This window comes from Pseudoliparis swirei, chromosome 23, assembly GCF_029220125.1.
Source record: "Pseudoliparis swirei isolate HS2019 ecotype Mariana Trench chromosome 23, NWPU_hadal_v1, whole genome shotgun sequence".
In the NCBI taxonomy this organism is placed as follows: Eukaryota; Metazoa; Chordata; class Actinopteri; order Perciformes; family Liparidae; genus Pseudoliparis; species Pseudoliparis swirei.
This window is the reverse complement of record NC_079410.1, coordinates 9,203,356-9,222,386: the sequence shown is the minus strand read 5'-3', so window position 1 is coordinate 9,222,386 and position 19,031 is coordinate 9,203,356. Positions and strand designations below refer to the sequence as shown.

The 19,031-nt window shown below is 41.2% G+C and overlaps 4 protein-coding genes across 6 annotated transcripts; 3 read left to right on the top strand and 1 right to left on the bottom strand.

Moving 5' to 3' along the window:
* Positions 1-92: 92 nt before the first annotated feature.
* LOC130188184 (uncharacterized) lies at positions 93-6,520 on the bottom strand. Its single transcript, XM_056406363.1, has 4 exons — positions 6,195-6,520; positions 4,950-5,306; positions 4,743-4,849; positions 93-3,546 (listed from the first exon to the last, which is right to left on the bottom strand). Exons 1-4 carry the CDS (start codon positions 6,241-6,243, stop codon positions 3,334-3,336), a joined length of 726 nt encoding a protein of 241 aa, XP_056262338.1. The 5' UTR covers positions 6,244-6,520; the 3' UTR covers positions 93-3,333.
* Positions 6,521-6,648: 128 nt separating this feature from the next.
* LOC130188806 (zona pellucida sperm-binding protein 3-like) lies at positions 6,649-9,564 on the top strand. Of its 3 annotated transcripts, XR_008830655.1 has the most exons (10): positions 6,649-7,566; positions 7,637-7,752; positions 7,823-7,926; positions 8,008-8,182; positions 8,371-8,488; positions 8,565-8,647; positions 8,730-8,875; positions 8,956-9,108; positions 9,205-9,260; positions 9,334-9,564. XR_008830655.1 is itself a non-coding variant. In XM_056407312.1 (9 exons), exons 1-8 carry the CDS (start codon positions 7,195-7,197, stop codon positions 9,084-9,086), a joined length of 1,245 nt encoding a protein of 414 aa, XP_056263287.1. In that variant the 5' UTR covers positions 6,649-7,194; the 3' UTR covers positions 9,087-9,108; positions 9,334-9,564. The 3 variants fall into 3 exon arrangements, 1 of the variants encoding a protein (XP_056263287.1); XR_008830654.1 differs by having other exon boundaries at positions 8,956-9,260; XM_056407312.1 differs by lacking the exon at positions 9,205-9,260.
* A 2,695-nt stretch (positions 9,565-12,259) lies between these two features.
* LOC130188619 (zona pellucida sperm-binding protein 3-like) lies at positions 12,260-14,695 on the top strand. The gene is made up of 9 exons (XM_056407024.1): positions 12,260-12,631; positions 12,702-12,817; positions 12,888-12,991; positions 13,069-13,243; positions 13,529-13,643; positions 13,723-13,805; positions 13,884-14,029; positions 14,112-14,264; positions 14,484-14,695. Exons 1-8 carry the CDS (start codon positions 12,260-12,262, stop codon positions 14,240-14,242), a joined length of 1,242 nt encoding a protein of 413 aa, XP_056262999.1. The 3' UTR covers positions 14,243-14,264; positions 14,484-14,695.
* A 1,401-nt stretch (positions 14,696-16,096) lies between these two features.
* Positions 16,097-18,312, top strand: LOC130188552 (zona pellucida sperm-binding protein 3-like). The gene is made up of 9 exons (XM_056406949.1): positions 16,097-16,462; positions 16,534-16,649; positions 16,723-16,826; positions 16,951-17,125; positions 17,281-17,398; positions 17,473-17,555; positions 17,638-17,783; positions 17,864-18,016; positions 18,242-18,312. Exons 1-8 carry the CDS (start codon positions 16,097-16,099, stop codon positions 17,992-17,994), a joined length of 1,239 nt encoding a protein of 412 aa, XP_056262924.1. The 3' UTR covers positions 17,995-18,016; positions 18,242-18,312.
* The last annotated feature ends 719 nt before the right edge of the window (positions 18,313-19,031 follow it).

Here is a 19,031-nt window from a genome sequence, read left to right as displayed (position 1 = left end):
CACCCGTCTGGTCCCGTTCTCCGGGGCCACATGTGGGGAAGCTGCATCCAGGGGGTTCGTTGTGAACCTCCACCCTGAAGGTCGGACCAGCGGTATGTAAGACCGGTCACTTCTGCTCGTCTGGCTTCTTGGGCGGGGACCCGACGCATCGGCAGAAATAGGGGCGCACCTCAAGTTAGGTACCAAGTCTTAAAAAACGTTCGGGATTCGCCCTCTTCCAGAGTCGCTCTATAGACTCATTCAACAAAACAATCACTATTGCCTGTGTTGTCCGTCTCTGTTTGTTCGTTGCATTAACTCCACACTGGACTTGAATCAAGCAACTGGCGCCGGAAGTGGAATCGAGGAGGAGGAGGAGGAGGAGGGTGGGTGACTGGGACGGAGGTCAAGTCTCAGATGTGCCCTGGGTCTTTTTTTGGCTCAGCACTGAGAGCCCCGCCCCCTCCCGCGTCCCGCGCCTGCACTCTTATCTACCCGTCTCGTGTTGGAAATCAGACGCTCTCCCTTTTTGAAAGTCACACCGACCTAAAGGCAACTGGAGCTCCAGCAAATATTTGCGTCTCAATCATGGATCAGACGAGGGTCCGGGGCCCCGAAAAGAGTTGAATGAGCAAATCACTCTTAAAAATACAAAAACAAAGGTCTGGGTTGAATATGCACATGCTAGTTCATATATATACTTAATACATGCATACAACCAAGATGACATAATGGGTGTATGTGTGTGTATATGGCTAGATCTCTTTGTTTCCCTCTTGGCCTCAGCCCCACAACCCGCCCTGGCTTTGGCCCTTACCCTGTGGATCCTCCTCAACGTTATATTTCCCGGAAGACAAGATCATAAACATATCAGAGTAATACAAAATAATGAAAACAAATACTTGAATCAAAAGAAGCGCCAATAATGTAATGTGAACACTTTTTTGTAGTGATTTTTTGTCTCATTCATAAACGTCAGAGATTTTTTGATAGCATCGGTTCAGAGTGAATTAAATTTGAAAAACGAGTGTTGTTGAAAACAAAGATCGATATAAAGACAAATTTACATCTGTTGTATTTGAGTGTTTGCACAAGGCTGCTTGTACTGTGTTGTACGGATGAATGTTTAGTGTATAAGGTGAACATATGTATGAGAGCTCGTGATTACAGCGGAGGAAATTCCGCCTTGTGGTTCTTTTCAATTCAGTATACTTTTGTCGTTTATTTTGTTTTATTTTCTTTTTGCTTGTCGAAAACTATATTCTGATGTTAATTGTTACTAGCCTCTAGCGTTGCACTGAGTGTCGGCCTCACCCCTCATCCAGCTAAACGAACAACATGATACAAGTACTGAGGGGAGACGGGGACAGTTCATGTGTAAATGTTTACTCAAGGACTAAAATAAGTGTGTTTTTAAAAATGTAATGTGTATCTACCTTAGTGGCTTTCATTGTGGAATAATCCAAGAAAGTATGGATCATAATTGAGTATTGCACCATTTTTCGGACTATAAAACCTGAGAAGAAAAGATGAAGAAAAATCACGTGTATAAAAAGAAAATGTAAAAAAATTCAGCAAAGAAAAAGTATTTTGCAGACCTGTGGCCATAGATTTAGGGAGAAGGACTTCAGCTCCCCCGAATCTGAGCAACGGAGAGATTGAAGGACACGACATCAGACTGAGCCTCGGCGTAGGGCTCGCTTCAGAGGTGCCTACCTTTTGGGTTTGTTAGCTTTCGTTCTGTTTTCATTCTGTTCAACTCACTCATGTCGTCGTTTGTTTTCCTGCAAAGGCCACTGACGGTTTACAAACACTTTGTTTATTTCTGGAGTAAAAAAAAAAAATCAACAACACAAAGGAATTCAACCATGGGAATGTTGGGGGGAAAAAAGGACAAATGCTTCCATTAAAAAAAAAGAAGAGAAAAAAAAGTGCAACACACTTCAAAGAATGAATATTTCTTGCGCTACTTTCAGAACTCTGGGATTGAACAGTCTTGTTCTGTTTCACCTTCTTTGTTCTGTGTTCATGTTGATTTCATTGACTATCTGAAGCCTGTATGTTTTATGTTGATTATATATATTTTTCCTTTATATAAAAAAGAAAAGAAAAAAAGACATAATTGCTCACTATCTTGCACACACATGAAAAAGTGGATCTTGTCTCAGGAAGGCCAGGGTTCCAGAGTACCGACTCCACGCCATTTTAATGTACATTTTTATGATGAGTAAAAAAAAAAAAAAAGGATGATTTAAAAGAAACAATTCTAAGCACTGAAAGTTATGGATTTCAGAGGAAGAGAAAATACCTTTTGTTTCTAAATCCGTAGCAGTTACATAATAACCAAATAATGGACTTTAAATGAAAATTGAGTGCTTTATATATAAATCTATATATTAAAATTGCTTTACATTTAAAAACAAAAAGGTCAATGATTTTGATTGTTAAAAAAATGAAAGACAGTGAATGACATGCAAAATGCTGTATGTTTGAATCTTTATTGTGTTTTCTTAATGAGGTCCCGTCCTGACTGAATCAGGAACATTGTGCATTACTCTTTCCTCTTTCTCATTCTCCCACAGCGGGTATTATTAATAGAGAAATCAGACTTTTATGGAACATTTTTCACATTTTGTTTGTAAAACATGAGCTGGTTGTAAAGGATCATGAAACTATGCACAAGTGTTTTTGGGGGGGAGGGGGTTATGAGGGGTTATGGCCTGATCTATTGCTGATCTATTGCCGGGGTTTTTGGTATCCAATGTGTTTTTATTTTATTTTGAAGGGGGTGGCGAGGGAGGTGATACATGTATAGCCCTCTGCCTCCAGCTTCCTTCCCTCAATTCAGATTCAGACCTAGCGCTACATCGCCATGCTGTGTATTCCTAAAACCAATGAGCGTCTCACTCTTTAGCACTGTGGGATTCTAGCCTGTCACCCTCAAGGGTTTTCTTTTCTCAGTTAGGTTTATTTTTTAAGAGGGGGGGGGGGGGTGATGTGGGATTACGGCTGCTTTTTTCTCTCCTTTTTTTGCCTTTTTTTCTTTTTTTGAATATTGAGTAGAAATGTCTGTACTGAGATTTAATGAAAAGTCAGTGGCTTGTAATGTTATTTTTTCTCTCTATATCTCTTTTTCCTCATAGAATGTGATCGTTAAATGACATGCACCGAAACAAATGTTTTCATGAACTATGGAGCTTCTTTCAAATATTAATAAAATAGCATTTTTTTCTTGGCTGTTAAAATTTTTTTATTTGTTCCATCAAACCAAAATATGTGTTTTACGTCCTGGATGGGAGTCGCCTCACACTTGTTGTAGAGCTGATGTCATTTCCTGTCAATTCTAGCTGCACGTCAGGCTCTGAGGGCGAGCTGTCTGGGACAGGCGTAGTAGTTGTCCTGTGGTTGTCGGATGTTGGGGTTAGCGTACACCGGGAAGTTGACTTCCTCCAGGTGCGAGGGGGCTTCAGGGTTATTTTGGGGGACCCCCATACTCTGCTCCTTCCTGGTCATTTCCTCATAGATAGGAACCGGAGGTTGCGCTCTGTGATGATGCCTCGCCTTCACCTACAGCACATAACTTCACTGTGACCTCACACAATACATTTGGCAAATAACGCTTGACAATTTCACACAAATAGGATAAAATAATGAAATGAGGGAAAAAATGTAAACTGCAACATGACGAGCCGGCGATGATCCCAGTCTTATGCTCACGTAATTGATAAATTAATTGTTGTAGCTTAGCTGGCGATCCTAATGCATGTTCAACAGAGTAATGCCATTTGAGATGACGTTGATGTATGTTGGGGCTTTCTTCTTTCAGATGAGAAAAAAAACTTACGTTGAATGGAGGAATATATTTGTAATCCTCTTGTAACGAACTGTCTGTGCTCCTGTTTTTTCTTTTAGTTTAGAAAAGCAAATGGTATCCTCCAATGCTGCAGCTGATCTGCATGACTTGATCATTTTTAAAATAAAAAGGGGAAAACCAAAATGAATGGATGGAAAATGTCTGGATTGGATGTAACAATTCACTCTAAACATGTCTTGCGGCTAGTTCTGGTCCACCCACTGCTGGGGATTTAAAACCCCTCTTCTGAGTAAGAGTACATTTATAGTAAGATGCAGGACACAGAGTGGCAAAGTTGAGCCTGGTTTAGGCTCAGTCAGCAAAATAGCACACAATAAAGGGATTATACAGTAAATGATAACACATTTACAAATTTACACTGATTACGGGAACTCTGGAATGTTATTTTTCTTCTCTTTTTTTAAACTACAGCTACGAGTATGATTGTCATTGATGGTCGTTATTTAAGGTGTAGTTTGTACCCTTGCTGGACAGATATGTTGTATGTCTGTCAGTCGGTACTGATGAGTCCACATTTGATGACTCTTTTCTGTCTTTTCATATTAATTTGGAGAATCTTTCCCTTTGCCACTCGGCTTAATGTCAGATTGTGTGAGTCATGCACCAACAATCCCAGCAGTAATTAAATTGCTTTGAGAACTAGCTCCCTCGAACAGATGTCTGTCAGGCCTTTATTCAAGCTGACACAGTCATTACTGTTGAACTCAATATGACTAACTTGTGCAACTCATTTTTTACAGCCGTTGAAAAGCCTGAAAATTAAGTGAGTGCGTCATTTAGAAATACTGCAAAATTAGAGGACACGAGGAGGCATACCGTTTGTCATACATGGGTGCATTGTTGCATCACATCATAAAAAAACAATGTAGTTAAAAATGTAAAAACTTACACATTTCTCAATGGCCAGCCAGCTGAGTGTGAGTAGAAGAAGCACCACGACTGTAAAGATGGTCAGCAGCAGAGGAGGGTAACTGGGAGAGCACTGGCATGACCTCCCTGCACCACAAACACACACACACACACACATTTCAATCTGCATGGAGGTACTTGGGTTTAACTTGAGCACGGTGTATGGCGAGGGGTCTGAACCACATACCTGTCCCTTCAACCAACAAGAAAACCTTTGGAGCACTGAGGAGGATCCGGTCAGAGCTGTTCTCCACTCCGTAGCTCAGCTCCCACGTGTAGAGTCCGGTGTCACTGCGCTGTAAAAGGTTCAAGGTCACGTTGACCTGCAGGGAGTGCAGACCTCCGCCGAGCTGCAGACGCCCCCTGTGTCCCGCGTTGACCCTCAGCCCGCCGCCCGTGGCCATGGACAGCAGGGTGGTCTGGCTCTGGGCGCTGCGGTGGAACAGGTGGAGGCCGATCAGGGTGCTGTGCTCCTGCTGAGGGGAACAGGAGAGCTCCAGTGACTGGCTCTCTGTCCGCTGCCTGAAGATCAACTCTGCAGAGGCTGGAGGGGGGAAACCGTTTTTAGTCCAAAAAGTCTCGCAAGAACGACGGCCTTTCGTCTTGCGAGCAGCATAGCCTTGGACGGCAATGTTGGTCAGTCAACCATTTTGGTCCAGACTGAAATATCTCAATGTCTCACTGTTTCCTCTGGCGCGTGGGGAGAACCCACCGTCCCCACACAGGAAGGCCCTCGTCAGGTGGTGGGGTTGAACCCAGGACCTTCTCGCTGTGGGTCGGCTAACGACTGCAGCATCGTAACCACATGTTTATTTCTTAACCCTTGTGTTGCCTTCGGGTCATTTTGACCCGATTCAATATTTAACCCTCCTGTCGCCTTCGGGTCAATTTGACCCGATTCAATGTTTAATGTCGGTGTTGTTTCGGGAGTCAACAAACAAACATAAAGTACCTCACACTTAAACTTGGAAAACAATATTAATTCTAATAATTTTCTGGAGATTTTAATAGCTGGGGTCATATTGACCTCAAGGGTAAAATATGTTAGTAAATATAAAGGTAACAGGAGGGTGAAACATTGAATCGGGTCAAATTGACCTGAAGGCAACACAAGGGTTAAACATAGCAAAACTTATTGTTATGTGGAGAATTTAAATACAACCTAAACATATTTCTATAATTAAATACAAGAATGTTTAGTGCTGATTAGCTGGTATTGATATAATTGCAAACATGCTCAACATTATGCCTGATAAACATCAGCATTTGGTCATTGTTAGCATGTCGTCGGAAGCATTTAGGTTGCTTGACGCCTCACGGAGCAGCGAGCATGGCTGGAAACCAAAGCCCCACGACTGGTCGGATAGTCCTCCCAGTAAAGATAACAAATAAAATTGAATTAGACGGGAGAAAAAAGTAAAAATGTTCTTACCTTCAAAGAGCTGAATAAAAATGAGAATGCATGCCAAGCTCATCTTCATGGCCTTTTCAGTTATAAACACACGATAAGATCGACCAAAGCGCAGTCATGTCGTACTCCTCCCATTTCCTTCTGTCTATTGTGAGACTTTGTGAACTCAATGTAGTTATTGTTCTTCACCGCGAAGCAGGAAGAGGACTTCATTGTAAGCACTGTTGAAATACTGCCGTTGGTACGACGGCAAGATTGTCAAAGTGAATTTTAAATACTTTCTCTTGGGTTGTTAAGCATCAGACTTTCTGGATGCACCCTTTATGTATAAAGGGAATGCTTCCAAAATGTAATGAAAAGTCTCAGTAGAGTAAGTTATAATCATTTAATACAAATGTAATAGTATGCCATTAAATGGGACACAAATATCATAAGAATTTAATATTATGACTTCTTTATGTTTTTTGAGCTACAATACAATAACTTTTTTACAGCATTTATTAATTTTTTAAGACTTACTATACAAATACCTTTATGACATACTATATTATAACTTTGTTGACAAACTATGTTGTACTCAACTGTCTAATCTGATCTCGAGAGCAAGTAATGGATTAACTCAAATGCAGAAAGCATAGGAGGCTGCAGAAACTATGCAATCATTTGATAAATGCTTCCAAACTTAAATCAAATGGAAAAGGCAACACTGAATGAAGACAAACCAATAAAGAATAAAGTAACTGGGCTGGTATGAAAAAGAAACGAGTAACAGGTAAGTGGGAACAGGTGAGCAGGAGCACAGGCGACCACAGGGATAACGGGAAAAAGGTCTTTGCTTTCAGAAAATGTAGTTACAGGCTGATTAGTGGATGATTAGACTCAGGTGTGCAGGGCTGCTTTGATGAGGCTGATTGTCTGAATATAAAGTCAGACATGTTCACTACTCAGAGTATTGTGCTGCTTAGTGGGTCAGGCAGGAAGACAGTTTACAGTCTGAACCAGTTTGCTGTTCTTCAGTGCTATGAAGACCTCGTGTTTTTTGGTTCTCCTCCTGGTTGGACTGTGTTTCAGGTCATATTCTGCTTTTCCTCCCAAAGGTTACACTCAACATGCTTCAATTCAAAGTCCTCAGTTCACAAGGAGCTCCCAACACGCTCTGCAAGCAAAGGATCCATCTGAGGAACCAGAGCAGGTGAATACTGTCCGAGTGACCTGCCATCCAGACTCATTGGAGATTATTATCCAAGCTGACATGTTTGAAGTTGGAGCTCCTGTCAATGGTGATGAATTACGCCTTGGAGTGGAGCTCAATGACTACTGTAGAGCTACAATATTTTCAGGAGATGAGTACAGAATCCTTGTTGGACTGGTGGACTGCGGCACCAAACAAAAGGTAATGATTCATTTATTTCTATTAAATTATTTCAAACTAGACTAGTTTTAAATGCAACTACTCTCCACAGATGACTGAAGACACACTGGTCTACACAAACGTGCTCGTATACTCTCCTGTGGCCTCTCCAGATGGGGTGGTTCGAATGGATGAGGCTGTAATTCCAATTGAATGTCATTACGAAAGGTTTGGTTCACATCTCATCTTTGGAAAACACTGTCAACATTTTATTAAAAATGCCTTTTCTGTTTCTTAGGAAGTACAGTTTGTCCAGTTCTTCCCTCATGCCCACCTGGATCCCCTTCATGTCTAAACAAGCTGCAGAGGAAATTTTGGAGTTTGACTTGAGCATTATGACTAGTAGGTTTCGGTCTTTTTTTAACGTTTTGATTTATTTTCCATCACTATTTGTGTGTATATATATATATTTTTTTGGAGCAGATGACTGGCTTCATCGAAGAGGCTCTAATGTGTTTTACCTCGGCGATCCCATCGGCATCGAAGCCTCAGTCCGAGTTGGACATCACATGGGGCTCCGAGTGTTTGTGAGCAGCTGTGTGGCGACACTTTCCCCAGATGTATCCTCTGAGCCGAGATACGTCTTTGTTGAAAATGGGTAAGAACTTGGAAGATTACTGCATGTGTGAAGCCTTTTATGGCTCCAGAGAACGCCGTGTGAAGGCGGATCAAGTCATGTCATGTCAGTTGGGTCTGAAGACTACAAATTATAAAATAAATGTTGTTATTTAAGGGACATTTAGCCACTACTGGAGGAACAGATTAAATTCTCCCTTCTCTTCCCAGGTGCTTGGTTGACTCTGAGCTTCCAGGTTCTAGGTCACACTTCTTATCCAGGACACAGGATGACAAGCTCCACTTGACCATTGATGCCTTTAAGTTTCATAATGAGGACAGAGAAGAAGTGAGGCTCTACTTTACATGCATATACTTGATCACATTAGATTGTTTTCCAACATTTTTATTTTTTCATCTTGCAGCTCTACATCACATGTCACCTGAATGCTGAACCAGTAAATGATGCAGAGGCACCAAATAAGGCGTGCAGTCTTATAAATGGAAGGTAAGAGATCATCCCAACATGTGAATCAAAGTAAAATGCAGAGTAAATGAGGGTGCGTGTGAATATTTTAATTGCTTTTCAGATGGAGGTCAGCTGATGGTAATGACTTTTTATGTGGCTCTTGTCAAAGTCACAATAAGCCGAGCAGCCCTGGCAAGTTTGGTCCTCGTAGGTTTGAGAAGCCAGAAGAACCTGAACCGTTTTGGAGTGGACAGAGAACCAATACAGGTTGGGTTCCTTATATCAACGTGCATGATTGGGGAAAATACAATGCAAGGCCTCACATGGTTTTGGTCTATTTATTCTAGTGTGGGAAAAGGCGGCACGAGTGGGTCCGATGATTGTCTTGCCAGCCAAGCAGACCAGTGGGCCAGTACCTGTGAAGGAGCTTCCTCGTCTGAATAAATTCAGCAGACCTTCACTGTTTGGCAGCCAGTGAATTGGAATAAATGACAAAGTTGGTGAGTTGAAGTTGCATGATGAATTTTTTGGCCCATATGTTGACTGTTCAAGACCATTATTTTTTTGTGCTCAAAGTAAACTGGTCTCTATTCTAGTTGAGAAGAAACTTCTTCTTGGTTCATAATCCACACCAGACAAAGTGGTTGTTCAGGTTTTAGATTCTGAGTGGAATTGAGATTTTAAAATGTCATTTGCATGGCAATTCAAACTGACTCTAATTACAGGTGGGATGGTGTGAAGGTCTCTGCCCTTCTAGAAAAGGAATCTCCCGAGGTGGACGTGGAATTAAAGGGAGAACCGCTGGATGAAAACCCCATGTCAACCCTCGACTGTCCAGTTTACTGTGGATCTGACTAATGTTAACTGCAACAGAAAATGACTAATCTACTTCTTTTAAATGTATAGTTTGCTGTTGATGCAGTTATCCTGCAATGCACAAATAAAAATGGACTGTATTTGCAACCAACTTAATATTCTTCATATTTCTAAAGGTTTAAAGTTGTTGTATTGTTACTGTTTCCTCCTGGGCCAACAGCAGGTACGTGCACAGACATTTTGCGGGGCAGGTGCTCAAACCCCAAAAAAAGGCACCCAATGCCAAAAAATTTTTTTGACAGTGTTGAAGCATAAGCAACAATACACTGATGATGCTGTCCTCAACCTGCATTTCCTCTGGGCAGCATCAGACCACTAGCTTACATTTTCTTTATGAATAAAGATGAATTATTATATAGTAACAACAGTACAAGCGTTCTGATTGGCTAATGGGTCGTCATGCCAGCCACGTATTGCCCTCCTCGCTGGTCTGATACGGATCCGTATTGCCCTCTTACGTCATTTTCAAATTGAGCGGTATTGATAGACATTAACAGCCAAGAGCAGTGGTCCTCAAACTAAGGCCTCCACATTTGGCCCGGCCCTCTGAACAAGAGGCCGTATGATTTGTTTTTCAGTCTGGCCATGCAAATCCTAGACAAGCCCCTGTTAAATAGAACGAAATAAGAACTCTCTATATTCTCGAAACATAACTAACGTCTAAACAGCTGGACAAGGCTTTGAAATCACGGATTTCGTGAGGAGTTTTATTTTTTTAGGAAATGTCGGATCAGTTGTGAAAACATGTTTTCAGCAGCGTTAATGTTGTGGTTGATTCATCACAAAACATCAGGGGACAAACACCGTCATGATCTGTTTGCAGGGCTCTCAAGTGTCACGCATTTCAGTCTTAAGTCACACACTCCCGCCACATCGTATTTATCACGCTGAAAAAAACGCTAAAAGGAAAGTCATTGGCAATGTGTATTCAATCAATACTTCAACTATCATCTGTGTTCTATAACTCTCACTCTTGCCTGTCTTCAAAACTTGAGAGCCCTGTGTTTGTCTGGTGCTGCTGGTCAGAGGAGAAGGAGGTGCACCCGTTTAGTGGCACGAGGAGCACTGCGCGGAGGAGGGAGGGGCACGGGGAAGAGAGGGGGGGGGGGGGCTCGTGAGCGTCGCGGAGCATGTCGGGGCGAAATTCTCACAATAACTCAAATAAATGCCCCGTCGGATATTAAAACACATTTGGGGGGACTTGATGACAGAGAGAGTAACTTTTATTCTTAAATACTGAAGAATTAAAAAAGTGAGCTCCAGCAAAAAGGGCACTTTACTCATCCAGGGCAAAGGGGCTGGTGCTTGAGCACCACTAGGGCTCTATCTGTGCACGTGCCTGGCAGGGAGTGATGTATACTAACCACTATAATGTTTAAATTTGGGACTCTACTGTCTTCAGTCAAACCAACTCTCAAATGCCACAATCCAAACTTCAGAAGGGGAACAGATTTAAAAACATGTGAGCTCTCTGGTGTTGACCTTTTCGCAGCTGTCCAGTTTCCAAACCTAAAATTAACTTCATTTTGTGTAGCCCATTTTTCAAATATTACAAATTTGCCTCGGAGGGCTTTATAATCTGTACACAGACATCCTTGTCCCAGAACCTCACATCGGATCAGGAAAAACTCTCAAACGAGCCTTTCACGGGGGAAAAAATGGAAGACCTTTAGGAGGGCAACGGAGGAGGATCCCTCTCCTGGATGGACAGGTGCACTAGATGCCATGTGTACAGAAGGACAGAGTTAAAATGCATTCAATGAACATGATGTATGAATAGTTGGTAGGCATGAGCCATCAGGCAGATGGAGGTAGAGAGGAGTATTTTCTGTATACTATGACTACTTGGATTTATTTTGGGACACTTGTTTCATCGCGGTTATATAATCTGCCACAGAAGGGTTCAAATGCAGCACGCAGAGACTGCAAAATGAGTTGGCCATCTCAGCCTTTCTGGTCAAGCAGTACAATACGGATTTATCAGAAGCTGTGATGAGAAGAATGAACTCCGATAGGATCACCAGGTAATGCAACTAGTTACAGGGTCAGCAAAGTTGGTAGATGACCACTACGGCATGAGTTTGACGCTGAAAGCCAAATCAAGAATTTCATAAATACAAGGTCTTCATGAAAGTAACTTGAAATACCCACTGGGCAGTTCGGTCGCAGGGATTGCAAAGTTTGGTACATTCCTCACCACGGGGTGTACTACCTGAAGATACAAGTATTCTTTGAGTTGTTTTCTCTAAAATCAGTGACAACAAAGGATCAGATAATCGGCCAAGCCCACTAGACAGTACTGTATTGCCAATACTGTCCTGTTCAAGGGTGTTTTTAGGCCTGCCGTGTAGGGATGAGAGAATCTGAATAACAACAATATGAGGTTATTAAGGTTAATGTTTGAACTGCATTTCTGTATTTTTTATAAATGTTCTGTATACAGTTTTTAGTTAGTGTAATACATATTTCAATTTCCAATGTAAAAGAAATAAAACAATAAAAGCAAATATTTGAGAAATGTTTTAACAGATTCAAATATGGTTGAATCCCCCTCAAATGAATCAGACCTTGGTCTACTCTAGAGCCTTAGAAGGTGTGAAACCAATTACAGGCTGATTAGTGGATGATTAGACTCAGGTGTGCAGGGCTGCTTTGATGAGGCTGATTGTCTGAATATAAAGTAAGACATGTTCACTACTCAGAGTATTGTGCTGCTTAGTGGGTCAGGCAGGAAGACAGTTTACAATCTGAACCAGTTTGCTGTTCTTCAGTGCTATGAAGACCTCGTGTTTTTTTGTTCTCCTCCTGATTGGACTGTGTTTCAGGTCATATTCTGCATTTCCTCCCAAAGGTTACACTCAACATGCTTCAATTCAAAGTCCTCAGTTCACAAGGAGCTCCCAACACGCTCTGCAAGCAAAGGATCCATCTGAGGAACCAGAGCAGGTGAATACTGTCCGAGTGACCTGCCATCCAGACTCATTGGAGATTATTATCCAAGCTGACATGTTTGAAGTTGGAGCTCCTGTCAATGGTGCTGAATTACGCCTTGGAGTGGAGCTCAATGACAACTGTAGAGCTACAATATTTTCAGGAGATGAGTACAGAATCCTTGTTAAACTCGTGGACTGCGGCACCAAACAAAAGGTAATGATTCATTTTTTTAAATTAAATTAATTCAAACTACACTAGTTTTAAATGCAACTACGCTCCACAGATGACTGAAGACACACTGGTCTACACAAACGTGCTCGTATACTCTCCTGTGGCCTCTCCAGATGGGGTGGTTCGAATGGATGAGGCTGTAATTCCAATTGAATGTCATTACGAAAGGTTTGTCTCAAAGCTCATCTTTTGAAAACACTGTCAACATTTTATTAAAAAATCCTGTTCTGTTTCTTAGGAAGTACAGTTTGTCCAGTTCTTCACTCATGCCCACCTGGATCCCCTTCATGTCTCCACAAGCTGCAGAGGAAATTTTACCATTTGACTTGAGAATTATGACAAGTAGGTTTCGATCATTGCTCATGTTTTGACTTAATTGTGGTCACTACATATATTTATTTTACTTTTAATTTGTGCAGATGACTGGCTTCATCGAAGAGGCTCTAATGTGTTTTACCTCGGCGAGCCCATCTCCATCGAAGCCTCAGTCCGAGTTGGACATCACACGGGGCTCCGAGTGTTTGTGAGCAGCTGTGTGGCGACACTTTCCCCAGATGTATCCTCTGAGCCGAGATACGTCTTTGTTGAAAATGGGTAAGCGCTTGGAAGATTACTGCATGTGTGAAGCCTTTTATGGCTCCAGAGAACGCCGTGTGAAGGCGGATCACTTGCCTCAAGTGATGTCAAATTCTGAAGACTACAAATGGGAAACTGAGAAGTTGGGTTGTGGTGTTAAATACATTAATTTTAGTTGGCTAGAGTGTTTTGTTTCTAGACTCCTTAATTGGCATTATTCTGGTCTTTGCCCAACCACAACTGTATTGAAGGAAGATCAGCCACTACTGGAAGAACAGACTAAATTCTCCCTTCTCTTCACAGGTGCCTGGTTGACTCTGAGCTTCCAGGTTCTAGGTCTCACTTCTTATCCAGGACACAGGAGGACAAGCTCCACTTGACCATTGATGCCTTTAAATTTCATGAGGACAGAGAAGACGTGAAGCTCTACTTTAATGTGATAAAGTCATTATTACACATGTAGTTGTTTTCCCACAGTAACTTTTTTCCTCTCACAGCTCTACATCACATGTCACCTGAATGCTGTACCAGTAAATGATGCAGAGGCACCAAATAAGGCATGCAGTCTTATAAATGGAAGGTAAGAGTTCAGCACAAAATGTGACTCATAGAAAAATGCAGAGTAAATGAGGGTGTGAATATTGTAACTGCGTTTCAGATGGAGGTCAGCTGATGGTAATGACTATTTATGTGGCTCTTGTCAAAGTCACAATAAGCTGAGCAGCCCTGGCAAGTTTGGTCCTCGTAGGTTTGAGAAGCCAGAAGAACCTGAACCGTTTTGGAGTGGACAGAGAACCAATACAGGTTGGGTTCCTTATAGAAATGTGTCTGCTTGGAAAATACAATGCAAGGCTTTATACATTGTTTTTGACTTTTAATTCTTTAGTGTGGGAAAAGGCGGCACGAGTGGGCCCGATGAGTGTCTTGCCAGCCAAGCAGACCAGTGGGCCAGTACCTGTGAAGGAGCTTCCTCGTCTGAATAAAATCAGAAGACCTTCAATGTTTGGCAGGCATTGACTTGGAATAAATGATAACGTTGGTGAGTTGAACTCAAAATTGCATGATTTAATTCTTGACCCATATGTTGAAATGTTCAGGCACATTTGTTGCTCTGCAAAGAAACTGTTGATGGATTTCTTTCTAGCTGAGAAGAGACTGCTTGGTTCATATTCTACACCAGATGAGGTGGCGGTTCAGGCTTTAGATTCTAAGCAGAACCAAATGTTAAATGGCAATTAAAACCGACACTCAATTACAGGTGGGGATGGTGTGAAGGTCTCTGCCCTTCTAGAAAAGGAATCTCCCGAGGTGGACGTGGAATTAAAGGGAGAACCGCTGGATGAAAACCCCATGTCAACCCTCGACTGTCCAGTTTGCTGTAGATGTGACCAAAAGTCAACTGCAACAGAAAATACCTTTTCAGATACAAATGACTCTAAAATATAATAAATGATTTGCTTTTTAAATGTATTACTTGTTTGTTGTTGCTTCATGGTTTTCCTGCAATGCACAAAGAACTGGAACTAAATATTTTCAGTGCAGAAATATAAAGATGTGGTTTTAGGCAGAATATTTCGTCTTATGAAGAGTGAGACCTTCTGGTTGAAAGGGAGAAGTCCTGATCTGTTTTAGGGGCAACCTTTTTATGAATACCTTGTGACTACAGGATCTATACATATTTTTGAAGCATTGGGGAATAACTCTAACCAGATGGCATCCAGAAAATGAACTTGAATAAAATTCCTTGTATGCAACACAACTGGATTGTTCAACTATCACTATACATCAGATCATTGCTAATAACAGTGAAACCAGTACATAAGAATGGGATTCCTTGATGCTCATGAACTTAGTTCTCGACTTGCCTAGCTGGCCAATTACAACAGCATGTTAGAATTGATATCAGTTACGGCTTTAGGTTTTGGTGTGCCAGATCAATAATTTCAGTGGGCCCAACTGCATACCACTAAACAATATTTGGATGAACCACTGGTAAAGTGTGGGCCAATCACAGGCCTTTATCTCGGTGTGACTGCAGCTTTGATTCTCCCACAAAAATGAACACAAAACATAAAGAACGTACCTCACTGGCTGCACACAACCACGAGGGAAACTTTTTAAATACTTATGATTCGCTTACTTACACTTCTTAGAAACTAGCTACAACCACATGTCTCTTTGAGATGGTTGCAACCAAATGCGTTCCAGAGCAACATAGGACACAAATAGTTCCCATTAAATGCAAAATAAAACAAACCAATATTCAACAAAACGAGTTGTAGCCTACAAATAATAATATACAACCAAACTTATTACAAATGACAAATAATATTTATGGCAGTTAAATTATGAGTGAGAATGTAGCACAATAACTCCTCAATAGTATCTAACAAAGGTAAAAGGAAAATAACCATATATGCTGTTTATATTTGTAATTGGGATGAAGTAAATATCAGAATATTTTGAAAAAATAGTTTGTGTTGAATTTAAAATACACCACACAAGGGTTATTGTTTGAACTGCATTTCTGTATGTATTTTAATTATACCGTTTTTAGTTAGTTTAACATATTTTATTTCCAAAGAAAAAAGTAATGAAGCATATAAGTGTGAACAGTTTTCACAGATTCAAATGTGGTTGAATCCTCCTCAACTTCATCAGACCATAGTGTCTAAGAAGGTGTGAAACCAATTACAGGCTGATTAGTGGATGATTAGACTCAGGTGTGCAGGGCTGCTTTGATGAGGCTGGTTGTCTGAATATAAAGTAAGACATGTTCACTACTCAGAGTATTGTGCTGCTTAGTGGGTCAGGCAGGAAGACAGTTTACAGTCTGAACCAGTTAGAAAAAGTTTGCGGTTCTTCAGTGCTATGAAGAACTTGTGCGTTTCAGTTCTCCTCCTGGTTGGACTGTGTTTCAGGTCATATTCTGCATTTCCTGGTCAAGGTTACACTCAACATGCTCAAAGTCCTCAGTTCACAAGGAGCTCCCAACACGCTCTGCAAGCAAAGGATCCATCTGAGGAACAAGAGCAGGTGAATACTGTCCGAGTGACCTGCCATCCAGACTCATTGGAGATTATTATCCAAGCTGACATGTTTGAAGTTGGAGCTCCTGTCAATGGTGCTGAATTACGCCTTGGAGTGGAGCTCAATGACTACTGTAGAGCTACATCGTCTTCAGAAGATGAGTACAGAATCCTTGTTGGACTCTTGGACTGTGGCACCAAACAAAAGGTAATGTTCATTTTATTCAATTTATATATTGCACATTTATATATATTTTTTAATGCATCTACTCTCCACAGATGACTGAAGACACACTGGTCTACACAAACGTGCTCGTATACTCTCCTGTGGCCTCTCCAGATGGGGTGGTTCGAATGGATGAGGCTGTAATTCCAATCGAGTGTCAATACAAAAGGTTTGTCTTTTTAAAGTTTGTCTCTTTAAACCGGTCAAGAAATAGTCTCACTTGTATTCATTCTGTTTCTTAGGAAGTACAGTTTGTCCAGTTCTTCCCTCATGCCCACCTGGATCCCCTTCATGTCTAAACAAGCTGTCGAGGAAACTTTGGAGTTTGACTTGAGAATTATGACAAGTAGGTTTCTAATGTTTTGACTTTGAGAGATGTATGTAATGTTTGCAGATGACTGGTTTTGTTCTTTTGTAATGTTTTGATTTATTTGCCATCACTATTTATATACATTTTAATTTTGGAGCAGATGACTGGCTTCATCGAAGAGGCTCTAATGTGTTTTACCTCGGCGAGCCCATGGACATCGAAGCCTCAGTCCGAGTTGGACATCACACGGGGCTCCGAGTGTTTGTGAGCAGCTGTGTGGCGACACTTTCCCCAGATGTATCCTCTGAGCCGAGATACGTCTTTGTTGAAAATGGGTAAGCGCTTGGAAGATTACTGCATGTGTGAAGCCTTTTATGGCTCCAGAGAACGCCGTGTGAAGGCGGATCACTGATTAAGTGATTTCATGTTATTCTCTCTCAGTTGGTTCTGAAGACTATAAATTGGACTAAATTCTCCCTTCTCTTCACAGGTGCTTGGTTGACTCTGAGCTTCCAGGTTCTAGGTCTCACTTCTTTTCCAGGACACAGGATGACAAGCTCCACTTGACCATTGATGCCTTTAAATTTCATAATGAAGACAGAGAAGAAGTGAGGCTCTACTTTACATGCATATACTTAATCACAGTAGATTGTTTTCCTACATTTACTTTTTCCTCTCACAGCTCTACATCACATGTCACCTGAATGCTGAACCAGTAAATGATGCAGAGGCACCAAATAAGGCATGCAGTCTTATAAATGGAAGGTAAGAGATGATCCCAAAATGTGAATCATAGAAAAATATAGAGTAAATGAGGGTGTGTGTGAATATTTTAATTTCTTTTCAGATGGAGGTCAGCTGATGGTAATGACTATTTATGTGGCTCTTGTCAAAGTCACGATAAGCCGAGCAGCCCTGGCAAGTTTGGTCCTCGTAGGTTTGAGAAGCCAGAAGAACCTGAACTGTTTTGGACTGGACAGAGAACCAATACAGGTTGGGTTCCTTATATCAACGTGCATGATTGGGGGAAATACAATGCAAGGCCTCACATGGTTTTGGACTATTTATTCTAGTGTGGGAAAAGGCGGCACGAGTGGGTCCGATAATTGTCTTGCCAGCCAAGCAGACCAGTGGGCCAGTACCTGTGAAGGAGCTTCCTCGTCTGAATAAATTCAGCAGACCTTCACTGTTTGGCAGACAGTGAATTGGAATAAATGACGAAGTTGGTGAGTTGAAGTTGCATGATTAATTTGTCGGCCCATATATTGAATGTTTAAGCACATTTTTCTTTTCTTCTTTGCTCACAAAGCAAACTGTTCTCTATTCTAGCTGAGAAGAAACTTCTTCTTGATTCATAATCCACACCAGACAAAGTGGTTGTTTAGATTCTAGGTGGAATTGAGATTTTAAAATGTCATTTGCATGGCAATTCAAACTGACTCTAATTACAGATGGGATGGTGTGAAGGTCTCTGCCCTTCTAGAAAAGGAATCTCCCGAGGTGGACGTGGAATTAAAGGGAGAACCGCTGGATCAACCCTCGACTGTCCAGCTTACTGTGGATGTGACTAATGTCAACTGCAACAGAAAATCCCTTTTCAGATACGAATGACTATAAAATATAATAAATGATTGCTTTTTAAATGTATTTTTTTGTTGCATAGTTTTCCTACAATGCACAAAGAACTGGACTGGATTTGCAACCAGCTGAATACCCTTTAGTTCTAATGGTTTAAAGTTGTCCTTTTGCCACTCATTGTTACTTATTCCTCCTGGTCCAAAAGGGACTGTTGTATATTAGCCACTAAAATGTGTAAATGGAGGACGCCATTGTCGTCAAATCGGCTATAAAAGGCCATAATCCAAACTTCAGATGATGCAAACTATTGGATTTCTAAAAAGATGTTCCTAGCTCTCTGGTGGTTCTTTAACTTTTCCCAGTTTTCAAACCAACAACCATGAAGTCTGCTGAGTATACTTGATATTATTATCAGTGTATAAGATACCTACTTGGTTAGGGACACTTGTTTCATTGCTTATATGAAAGTGGCCACAGAAGGGTTATATATATATAGCAAGAAAAACTGCAAATGAAATATTTTTTGTGCAAATCTGCAGAGATATAAAGATGAGTTTTTGGTCAAAATATTGCATCTTATGAATAGTGAGACATTCTGGTTCAAAGGTAGAAATCCTGATCTGTTTTAGGTGAAACCTTATGTATACCATATATGGGTTTGAC